At 43.4% G+C, this 12,030-nt stretch overlaps 1 protein-coding gene across 2 annotated transcripts in view; it reads right to left on the bottom strand.

Annotated features, from left to right (window-relative positions):
• Nucleotides 1-249: 249 nt before the first annotated feature.
• SLC6A12 (solute carrier family 6 member 12) overlaps nucleotides 250-12,030 on the bottom strand; it is a 50,353-nt gene continuing 38,572 nt past the window's right edge. For both annotated transcript variants that reach the window (XM_035126911.2, XM_060279970.1), the window contains exon 15: nucleotides 250-2,718. In XM_035126911.2, the coding sequence (XP_034982802.1) occupies nucleotides 2,581-2,718 (138 nt within the window). In that variant the 3' untranslated portion in view covers nucleotides 250-2,580. The remainder of the gene's footprint in view (nucleotides 2,719-12,030) is intronic.

The raw sequence follows: 12,030 nt of genomic DNA on the forward strand, positions 1-12,030 counted from the left end.
TTTGGATTGATAATGCGAAGTCTTTTGTGGCTGTTGCGATTTGCAAAATAGTGGTAGCTTAGGATTCCGGCAAACGGCATGGACACCACCTGGCTGCAAACTTATTGCCTCCTGTGCTTCTGTGGCACTCTACCAGGAACCACTGAAGACTGGGAATTGGCCCAAAGTGATAGGAAACACTTCAGTTGCTTCATTTATACATACCAGGCTGCTAGGGAAGGCATGGGAGCAGAGTTTTTTTAAAAAAACAAACAAACACCACTTGTCAATCCTTTATGGGATGTCTTCTGTACACACAAATGCTGTAAACAAGAGTTAGATGGCTTTTTATGAACATTCAAGTTGCTGATGAACACCTTGGAATTAGGAATAACTTCTGCTGGTGGAAAAAAAAACCTGACAGATCAAAACTCTGATGAGCACATCATTTCTATGGGCTGTATTGAGTGTTTTCTTGCAAGGGTTCTTGTGCAAGTGGGTGGCTGAGTTTTAATGTTATGCAACAGAGGAATCCACTGCAACAGTTGTGCTAGCAGAAACTTGTTCCAAAAGAGACTGCACAACAAAGTTACCAACAAGCTGCTTATGCATTCACTCATGCATCAATGCTCCATTGGTGCAACACATTTTTCCAGTGGAACAAGTATACCACTAAGAGACTTCAACTTAGTGCTGCATTGGATGAAACTATTGTCTACAAACAGATCCTATGAAAATTTGAAGAGACTGTCCTAGGTAAGTGTGCATAAGTTTTGCCATAGCAGAACAAGAAACAGGCAACTGTTCTGGGTCATTGTGGGAAATGTGAATGGTGACTCACAGACCCATCTACCTGACATGGGGGCCAAAGGTAGGTTTTAGTGCTGGTGTGCCCTACCAGGCACTGGGCTCTCAACAACTGGCCAAGAAGTTCCAAGTGCTGAAATGGACCCTGGCTCCAAATCATATTCATGGTACAGTACAGTATATGATTTGACCATTTCAGAACCGGCCTTTCCATTACTGAGACAGCACACTTTGCCTAATCTAGGGGTGGAGGTGGAATTTGGCTCAACCTGCATTTTAATCCAAGTTTATGCAATTCACTCTCCTTGAAGCAATAAGCAAACTGAGATGCAGTAAACCTTTAACTCTTTTGCTCTTCTCCGAAATTCTGCAAGGAATACAAAGGAAACACAATGCAAATATGGGAGAGGAGGGTTGGAATCAATTGCTTATCATTTGAGGGCTGAAAGCAACAGCAGCAGCAATTACTGATCATACTCAATGGATTTCTGGACATGGGACAAATAAACAAACACAGGCAATTTCCACTCCTGTTTCCATTTTCGTCAGAATTCTCCAACATCCCTAGCTGCAGCCACAACATTCACAATGCAAAAAGAGTTCCCTCTTGGTGTTTAGGATATTGAATTGACCTTGGTTAGCAGTGAACATTTACACAAGAAATAAATGAGAGCAAACCAGGACTCTGTGCACAGAAATTGATTTTCTAGCTTGCGCCTTCCATTTCCCTCCCACCCCCACTACCTCTTATTTTGTGCCACAGACCATATGCCAACCTCTGTATCACAAATGCTAAGCTAGCATCATGCGGTCAGAGACTTCAGCTTTGTTATCTCCTATATGATCCAGACCGTCCTGCACTTCTAATGCAGTTTTGGCATTTACTTATATGGCAGTTGCATTCAACTTGCATTTCTCAAGTTTTTCTAGCAACTCAAGGATGTCACACAGAGCTGAATCAAACAATGGATATTCAAGCTGAAATACTGCCTGCTCCATTTCCTTTCTGCACAAGTCTCTTCTTAAAGGGGAAAAAAGAGAAAGATCTTAAGTGGCTTTGACATGCTCTTTTTCTGACAAACTCATCTTGCTTCCAATTTATCACCTTTCCCCCCTCCAGGGCCTCCTGCCGAATGGGAGAGGTTGAGCGATCAAGCTCTAGTTTCTACATCCAAATGCGGATTGTTGCCACTCTTCTTAAGATAAAAATAAAAAAGGAATCTCACCTACAGCAGAGATCTCTGTGAATTTTAAAATTAAAAACAACACAACAGTAATCCACCAAATTTGCTACAATTCCTGCAGTTAGGTCATGCAGATATGGCTAAAGATTCAGGTGTTCAAGGAACGCGAAATGTTTTTGCCAGTGAGTTAAGCCAGCAGTGGAAGAAACTTTCAGGAAGTCACCAGGAACTTGAACTGGCTAGCTTTATTCGCTGTCTTTTCTGACATCTTGCTGCTAATTTATTTCTTATAAATGGGAAGGAGTGTATAGCACAGTGGTTAAAGCACCTGTGTTGCATGCACAATATGCCAGGTTCAATCCCCTAGCACTGCCAGTAAACAGGAATTCAGGTTTCCTCTGAGCTGTGGACTCTTCACAGACAATTTTCCACCTCTACAGTGACTGTTCCATTGGCCCTATTCCAGTCTGTATGCTAAGTAAATGCAAAGGGAAGAAGGTGCTGGCATCTTAAGGGACCCTGAGCAGCAACTCATCCCAGATGTAAGCAGAAGACAAAAGAAATAATGAGAGATGTCTCCAGAAGGTAAAGAAGTTCTTCCCTGGGAGGTCTAGAAGTTGGTTTCCTTCTCTGTGGTGATGAGCACATCCTTGCCTGGATGTTGACCTTCCGGCTTGAAGCACAGTCCAATCAGGTGCTTCTTGGGCTGGGGCAAGTCCTCTGCTGCAGAAGTGAGCTGGTGTAACCGCTGTAGAAAGACAAGCAAGGAGCAGACAATGTAGCTGTCAATGAAGCTGTTAGACAGACCAGCACTCAATAGCCATCTGTATCCATTGCTCTGGGCAAAGGCATTCCACGAGCAAATCCATTGTACTTCCTAAAACATGATTATTGGAAGACACATCTAAAAGAGCAGAAGGGAAACAATGTAACATTCTGATCCATTTTGCCTTTAGGCTCACTTTTTGTCGACATATGGTAGAGCCCAATAAACATTCAGCAGTGCTTACAGATGAGTGGATAGGTAGTGCGGTTGGCACAGGTTTGGGGAGAACAGCAAAGCATCCTGGGACACCTCAAAGTGTGATCCTCCAGGTCTCTCTATCTGGTCCTTGGGACACTCCCTAGGCCACACCTCCTCAGCCACACCCCTCTCCTCCAGCCACACCCCACAGTGGAGAGTTTTTGCCTGGCTGGAATGCGCCCTCAAACTCTGATAGTGCTTCTTGCTCGTCTGGATGAACGACAGAAGAACAGTGTGAATTAGTAGGTGATTCCCCTGGAACTGCTCCACAGGAGCATGCAAGTGCAGACTAGGTCACAGGCCCTTTAAAACAATGCAAACAGCTCTGCTAAGGGGACACAGCCATTTGAAAGGCATGCCCTGCTAGCCTTTTTATAGCTTTGTTAGCTGAGACATCATGCCAGCTCAAGTAGCAGGGCCCCATGGGAGCTGGCCAGGGTCCTGACTTGCTTCGTTTCAGACATTTACTCACTGGATGAAATTCTAAAATCCATTGCCACTTCCTCCATGCGCCCCAACCCGCAGCAGAACAGGGTATTAATCTGTCTTATTTCAGCATTTTAGTAGGCCAGAGCAGTATCTCTGCTTGTGATAATGGACAGCTTCAACTACCCTTAAGTTAACCAAGTAAATATATTCGAAACAAAATAAAAAATTCCTTCCAGTAGCACATTAGAGACCAACTAAGTTGCTACTGGAATGAATTTTTTTATTTTGTTTCGACTACGTCAGATCAACATGGCTACCTACCTGCAAGTAAATATATGTTTGGCTTGAAATACAGGTTGGTGTGTTTCAGTTGCTTTTGATTTCAGACAGAGCATAGTGATAGATGGACTTTAAATGCAACCTGAATCAAATTCCTCCCCTATGCTACTTGCAGCTGATGGTGGTAATGGTGACCTCTTGGTGGGTGTGCTGGGACAAGGTTGGGAGAGGTGTGGAGGTGAATGGCAGCAGCCCCACAGATACATTCACAGTTGGAGGTTACCACCACCCTGGAGTTCCCCTGATCTCACTCTCTTGCCTTGCCCCATCTCGACAAGTGCAAAGCTGCCAATGGAAGGATGCTGCTGCCTCCACCCACCAGCCTCACAAGCCACAGCTGGCTGTGCTGAACCTTCTTAAGCTTCACGTTTTTCAGGCTGCTGCACTGCCGGCTCTTCATCCAGAGCAAGCCCTCAAACGGCTTATTTGTAACCATCATTTCAAGCAGTAGCAGTTAGTTCCAGTGCAAATTTTTTTCAGTACCATGGAGTTGCTTTCTCCTTTTGATAAAATGCTCAAGATCTGGCCCAATCTGGTGCCATGGCAAGAGCACCCACTTTTTATTAATACTAGTAATATTAATATCCCGCCTTTTGCTCAGACCGAGACTCAAGGCGGCACACAGGCATATAGGAAGTAACTGTCTAAAACAATAGAGGAAATTAACAGCACCCTTCACACCCTTAAACTAAAAGCATGCACTAGCATAGGTTAGTTAAATGTCAGGATTTGCATCTGGGAGTTTTGCAAAGTTAATTAACCTTGGCACTTCACAATATCAGGACTGGGTACATTGCTCTGCTTCATGAAGCACTGCTTAACCCAGCTGCTGCGTGCAACATGAGGCCTGGAAGCTTGTGATGAAGCCTTAAGAATCTCAGTTCTCATTTTGTTTGTTTGTTTAATGAAGTCTCTAGCCCTCAGGATTGCTGAGAGGAGTTTGAAAAATACGATGGCAGGAAAGTACATATGCCTGCCTGTTCCTATCATTACTGGAATCCCAGAAGCAAGAAGAAATGCTTTCATTTTTGAAAGTGTTTCCTGGAGTTAATTAGTTACTCTGATGTTTCTACAAAAGCCTTCTAAACATAATAAATCTAGAATTCTTCGTGTGAGCAGAAGGCACCAAATCAGAATGATATGTCAGCAAGGGAGTGGGCTGTTAACTCAAAGTTTTTTTTTTATCATTTAATTTTCCAAAACTTTTCAAGGACGAGAATAAATTCACAGAAATGCAGTTTGCTGCAAAGTGTGTAGGTTGTTGTTGTTGTTGTTGTTGTTGTTGTTGTTTAATCACTTCTGGGATTGATTCAAAGTATGAGACCCCTTCCTCCTACCAAGCCCATGTCAAATAGAAGTGACTTTCAGTAACGCCAATGTGGTGCACACTTTATAGCATAAAGTAGAAGGAAAGTAGCGGAAGGGATGTCGCTCAACTGTAGGGCAACTGCTTGGCATGCAGAAGGTCCCAAGTCCAATCACTGGTGCTTCCAGGTATGGATGGGAAAGATTCCTGCCTGAAACCCTGGAGAGCCATTGCCAGTCAGTATAGGTAAGATTAAATTAGATCAGGCACATCCAACAGGTAGATTGCGATCTATTGGTAGATCACTGGATGGCTGTGGTAGATCTCAACAACAACTTTGGCTCCCCTAAAAAAAGCTCAACATTTTTGCCCAGCACCCCCAAAAACTGGGCTTTCCACCTTCTTAAAAAAAAACTCATCAACTTTGACCTGAACCCCAAAAAGGGGGTAGATCACTGCCAGTTTATAACTCTGGGAGTAGATCGCAGTCTCTTGGAAGTTGGCCACCCCTGAATTAGATTGAGCAATGGTTCAATTCAGTAAAAGGCAGTGCCCAGCAACCTGTTCTCACAATGTCCAGCCAGACGCTTATGGGAAACCTGCAGGCAGGACCTCAGCACAACAGCCGTGGCTTCCAGAAACTGGTATTCAGAAGCATGTGATTGGCATGTTACTGGACCTGCCCACCTATCAAAATTGAGCCCCGACCCCCCACATCAGCTCACAGATTTTGCAACACAGCTCCAGTGTGCAAGACACATGTGGGAAAAATATGCATTTCACATAAAGATGCATATTTTGTGACAGAATGCATTGAAAAACCTTGCAAGTGTGTGTTTTATGTACAAAGCACATAGAAAATGTGCGCAATTTCAATGTGGACTTTTCATGTGCTCTTTTTTTAAAAAAAATACTCCACACAAAGAGGAACGGAACATTAAATGCTAACAAAACTGCATCCAGATGGAATTAGCCTATTTAGTCCACTCCTAGCTGTAAACCCTCTGGAGAAAGTGTTGGGTTGAAAATGCTGTAAATAAATTAATAAAGCAATAGCAGGAGCTGCTCCAAGAAGGCTCCACTCGGTCAAATCCAGCTCTCCAGGCCTCTTTTCCTGGTCCTGAGGATTCCCCCTAAGCCACAGCCACTTCCCTGGCCATGACCCTCATGGCCCCCTGCTCTGCACTCTCTCAAGTGCTTTTGCCTGGTTGGAATATGTCCTTGTACCATTATAATGCCATTTGCTTGGGTGGAGAGTAATATGTGTGTATATAGGAAGGTAGAAACATCCGACTTATCTGCATGGGTGGAATGTAGCCTCCTGTAAGAATCGCATCCATTGCACCGTCCACTTTTGCCTCTAGCCCCGCCCACAACTGGAATGAGGCCTGCGGTGGGGGATCTCCCCCCCCCTGCTAAATATAAATCGCACTTGGGTTTCTCACTAGTTCTTCACTGCCTGTATTTTCACGGCAGGTCCATCCAAATATTTCCCTAGGAGATTTTCTTCAAATCTGAATCTATTATTGACAAAGCACAAAAAGAGGTGACCAGGTGAATAGTGCTATAAACACTGGGTGTGTGTTTCTATTTGAATTGATGGTTGTTCTTCACAATGACCTTCTCAATGTCATTTATTGTTAAAATGATTGTTATGACAGTTCTGTTCTCATCTGGTTGTACTTTAAGAATTGTATTTTTTGTTTTTGTTTCGTTTTTAATATTTTTCTAAGCTACTTGAATGATAGAAGAAAATAAAAAAAATTCCTTCAGTAGCACCTTAAAGACCAACTAAGTTTTTATTTTATTTTATTTTATTTTGTATGAGCTTCCGTGTGCATGCACACTTCTTCAGATACACTGAAGAAAATGTTAGCTTTCCTGTTATGAGGAAATATCAGAAATTAAGCAAAACTGGTGCTGTTCTTGCTTTTCTGGGTTTCCTAAAGGCCTAGATTTCATTTCTGGTGGAATTAAGTAACTTGGCAAACCAGATCATCTGGCTGCTAGGATGTTTTGCACTGGGGTTTCTTAATAATAATAATAATAATAATAATAATAATAATAATAATTGTTTTGTTTTCACCTAATTAAATGTTGTGCAAGAATTGCTCTGAACCAAATGGTTTTTTTTAAAAAAATAAAATAAATCTTCATTATTTTAATTTTGTTAAAACATAAAATGGGGGAGAGTTGATATTTGTTCCATTTGTATATATTTAATTGTTCTATTTTATATTGTTTTCCCCATCTGTGCATGCTAACTACGGTATATTCAGTGGTATTTGTTATGGCCTTTGGCTAAGACAATAAACTGAAATCAACAAGGCAATCCAGTACTAATGGTTTAATGCTGTCTATTTCTTGGTTATTGGTGCTGTAGTTTCTTTTTATTGTCTCAAGCCGATTCCACACCAGGGCCCTTTAATCCTGCTCAGGCATTGCTGTTCCCCAGCCAGCTGGAACAGAGGCTGATTCAAAGAGGCCACAGCATCGTAGGGCAAAATGCATATGCCAGAGACATGGAGACACATCCTGTGCAGGTGTTTATGTACTAATGCTTGAAGACTCCAAGCCGAGAAGGGTGAGCTAAAGTGCTTGATTTTAAAGAAAAGGATAGATGATATAGTGAGCAGAGCAGAAACCCGGTGGAATAGCGACAGAAACAGTGGGGGGGGCACTTATCTTGAGATAAAGATCTATAGGAAGAACAGGGGAGGGCATAATGGAGGAGACACCAATATGGATGTCAAAGACATACAAGCTAGAAAACCCCAAAAAGGGCAGACTCATCCACATACTCACTGTGGATGGTAATACCTGGAGCAAAGAGTAAGTTAGTACTGGGAAGATACAGTTGTACCTTAGAAGTCAACTGGAATCTGTTCTGGAAGTCCATTCGGCATCCAAAACGTTCAGTGCGGCTTCTGATTGGCTGCAGGAAGCTCCTGCAGCCAATCGGAAGCCACCGAAGCCCCATCGGATGTTTGGCTTCCAAAAATAGTTCGCAAACCCGGAACAGTCACTTCCGGGTTTGGGGCGTTCAGGAGCCAAAAAGTTTGGGAACTAAGGTGTTCAACTTCCAAGGTACAACTGTACTAAATGTCCAGAGTTATCCTGAGATGCTGAATGAAACTAAGGAACCATCCAGAAGACGAAATGCAATAATGGACCAATAACTTCACATAGACTGGTAAATGTATGTTCACATAAACAAAGAGGTAACATTGCTAGATACCCTAAATGACTGTGCCCTAGAACAGTTGGTCATGGAACTAACCTGAGGAAAAACAACCCTAGACTTAAAGTTATGTGGTGCCTCTGGTTGCTCTTTGATAGTAAAAGGCAGCAGCAGAGAGCTATTTCTTCTTATCTTAGTGGTGTGGTCTCACAGCACTTAGATTGCAGGTGCTGCCTGAACTTTGACAATTTATTGTCAAAAAGAAGTCAGAAGCTTATCTCTGATCTTAGAGCTATGGTGCACAGTGCTAAGAGCGTAGATAATACATGTCTTATCTCCATCCCTGATGTCAAGTGAATGACAGGTAGGGGTGGTGTTATGTACTGAGCTGAATCCTAGAACAATAGGATTCAGAATCAGCAGGAGCTATCCAATCCAACTCCAGGTGGAAGTGAATCTGCAACCTGATTGGCCTGCAGGAGCAGCCAATCAGGCGGCTGGCAGAAGTGAATCTGCAACCTGATTGGCCTGCAGGAGCAGCCAATCAGGCGGCTGGCAGAAGTGAATCTGCAACCTGATTGGCCTGTAGGAGCAGCCAATCAGGCTGCAGGCAGAAGTCAATCCACAACCTGATTGGCCCACAGGTGTAGCCCTGAAGTAGCCAATCACGCAAGGCCCATTGTGTAAATAATGTATATAAGCAGATGGTTTTGGGGAAAGAGCCGTTCTTCTCTTCTTCTCCTTGATGACTATGAGCTGAATAAAGAGCATGAAATTCACTCTCGACTCCGAGTATATTTCAGGTGGTTTGCCCAAAATGGCCTGGCAGGCCAATTCAGAGGCCTGGTGGCCCTAGTAAGACCCATGGCCCAGAGGTCTCCTATGCCTGGATTAGTAAAACAAGCCTTAGCCTTACAGAAGACTTGCTGGTTTTGCTTCAGCAAGACTCATTTTTCTATATGCTTGGTAACTTCCCAAATTCCACTCTGGATCCTTCCCCCACTTTTAAATGGTGTTATACTGGCCACTTTCTAATCCTTGTCGTGTAGAAGAGGGAATTTCAGCAGCTGTAACTTGCCACTTGCACTCCCTCATCCAATGGTGGGGGCTCCTGGTCCCCTTTTGCAGCTGGCCAGTAAATCAATGTCTCCATAATAAGTGTGTAAATTAAGAATTGTCAATATCACATGGTTTTTACTTTCTGTAAATCACTAAGGCTACAGCCCTAACCCCATTTGCCAAGGAGTAGTCCCCATTGAATTCAAAAGGACTTACTTCTGTGCTGTTAGAGTGTTGCAAGGAGAAAAGAGGCTCAGAAACCTATTTAATTATGGCAATTATTATTATTCCTTTCCAGTGCAATCCTCAACCATGGAGATGTTCAGATTCCTAAGCTCATCATTTTATGACTTGAAGACAGGAAAGTACTGCATATTGAAGACAACACATTTAAAGATCCTACAGTTAATATCTCAGCAGTGGTGAATTAAAACCTCCAGAGCAGTGGTTCCCAACAGGTGGTCCGGGGACCCCCAGGGGTCCGCGAGCTATGCCAGAGGGGTCCACAAGATGCTATTAGAATAAAAATATATTAAATATATTTCGTATGATAACAGATTTTTTGTTTTGGCCGCTTCCTGCATGAGCAGCGTCTAGTGCAAAACTAGAATTAGATGAGGCAGTAGTTCTGCTGTATGCCGTTAGGTGGCGCTTTACAAACACTCTACTAACGCTCACCTCCCCAAGATGCTTTGCATGCGTCAGCTTCATTTGTGCGCTACTGCGCAGGTACCCTGTCTTCTCCATTCCCCTCCCTCCTCCCTGGACTCTTATAAAAAGACTCTTAATTTGGCTCTGACTTTTTAATTTTAGGATTAGGAATTAATGGGGGTCCTTGTCACAATAGCGGCATGATGAGGGGTCCTCGAGAAAATTTTGTTGGGAACCCCTGCTCCAGAGAACAAAGGATATCCCTTTTCATTCCACTCTGACCATATGAGGCATGCTGCGTCAACACAGTTGACTGGAAATGGTGCAGCTGTCTTCAAAGGTGTTAAAGGCAACATCAAGGTAGAACCAAATTGTCTCCTGAAAACACAACCTTTGCTCTCCCTCCCCAAACAAAAAAGTTGTCTACCTGTCAACAACTCCACTAGCAATTCACTCCCTGTCAACAAGTGAACCACATCCCTCGTTCCCCTTCAGGTAGGTGCCCACCTTATCACACACAAGAAAAAAAGTGCCATTGTATTACATGTAGCTGTGGGTACACCCAACTGGAAACAGCGAAGTCTTCTTATAATGCAATATTTCTGATCTTTCCTTCCCACTGCATATTTTTCATTTGTTTGTGCCCTTTGCCTCATCTGTGTGTTTTCCTCAAGGCTCCCCTTCCTTTTCTTCCCTGTCCGGGGCTTTGCCTCACAACTTGTCCACCTGAGGTGGACATTAAATCAGCGCCGGCATAAAGCCTGTCATTCCTCATTATGTTAGAATCCCTAGTCAGTAAACAAGGGCCTGCGGGCACAACATCACCTTCCCGGAGGTCAGAGCACTAGGAAGGGCACCCTCTGCAAAGTTCATTCTCTTCAGTGCAAGTGTGTGAGATTTCCCAGCCACTTGTCACTGCAACTTAAATTGCTTCACCAGGAAAAATGCAGACACACCACCCAACGAGGTGTGCACCTAGAAGATTGAATTTCATCCTTTTCAAATTATCTGTCATTCCAAAAGCTGCAGTTTTCAGCAAGCCAACAGCAATGATTTTGCACCAAAGATGCACAAGATTAAAAGTCAACGGCTCGATTTAGACATCACAATCAAACTGTGGTTTGTATGAAGCATTGTTTTAGAACCCCAGAACAAGCTGCATGCGTCCAAATCAGGGTGGGGGAACTTTCTTCCATTGAGGGCCTCATTCCCTCTGCAGTGGGGATTTCATGCCAGGGATTTCATGCCAGTGGTGGGAGGAGATAATACCAGAGGCAGGCAGGGCTGCCCCTTCTCACTCTATCTTTCTGCCACCTCTCCCCCACCCCATTCAACAACTCCACTCGCAATTCACTCCCTGTCAACAAGTGAACCACATCCCTCGTTCCCCTTCAGGTAGGTGCCCACCTTATCACACACAAGAAAAAGTGTCATTGTATTACATGTAGCCCATTTGAAAAGGAAGGGGAGCCTTGAGGAAAACACACAGATGAGGCAAAGGGCACAAACAAGTGAAAAATATGCAGTGGGAAGGGAAGATCAGGTAGCTGGGGAGAAGACAGATCATTCTTGCCAGAGTTATGAACTGATCACTTGCAGAGAGCTTTCCCCTCTCATCTTTCCATCACTCCACTAATTTTGACTCCCTTCTCCATTTTTCCTCTCCCAAAGGCTCAGGGCTGCATAAAATTAGGTAAAGGTCTGCCCACCCCCATTCCAAATTTGCAAGCAAATCATAGTTTAAAACTTCTTGGTTGCTCTCATCTGCTCAGCACTCCAACCTTTGGAGCTGTAATTTGTCAGTTCAGACACCGCATCAAACCATAGCTGCGACAAACCCTGGTTTCCCAACTTACTTCAAACCACGGTCTCTGATTTTAGTTTGCCAATCAGATTTTAGTAACTTGACTTTTAGCATGCTCTTGTTATATTGATTGGGTTTTTAACAACTTGGGGTGTTGAAGGTGGGCTAAACATTTATTAAATAAATAAATAACATCAACATCACAATCACAAACAATGATCTGTCCATTCACACATTACCCAAAAACAGTAAACTTTCCTAAACCAT

This window comes from Zootoca vivipara, chromosome 10 (assembly GCF_963506605.1).
Source record: "Zootoca vivipara chromosome 10, rZooViv1.1, whole genome shotgun sequence".
Taxonomy (NCBI): Eukaryota; Metazoa; Chordata; class Lepidosauria; order Squamata; family Lacertidae; genus Zootoca; species Zootoca vivipara.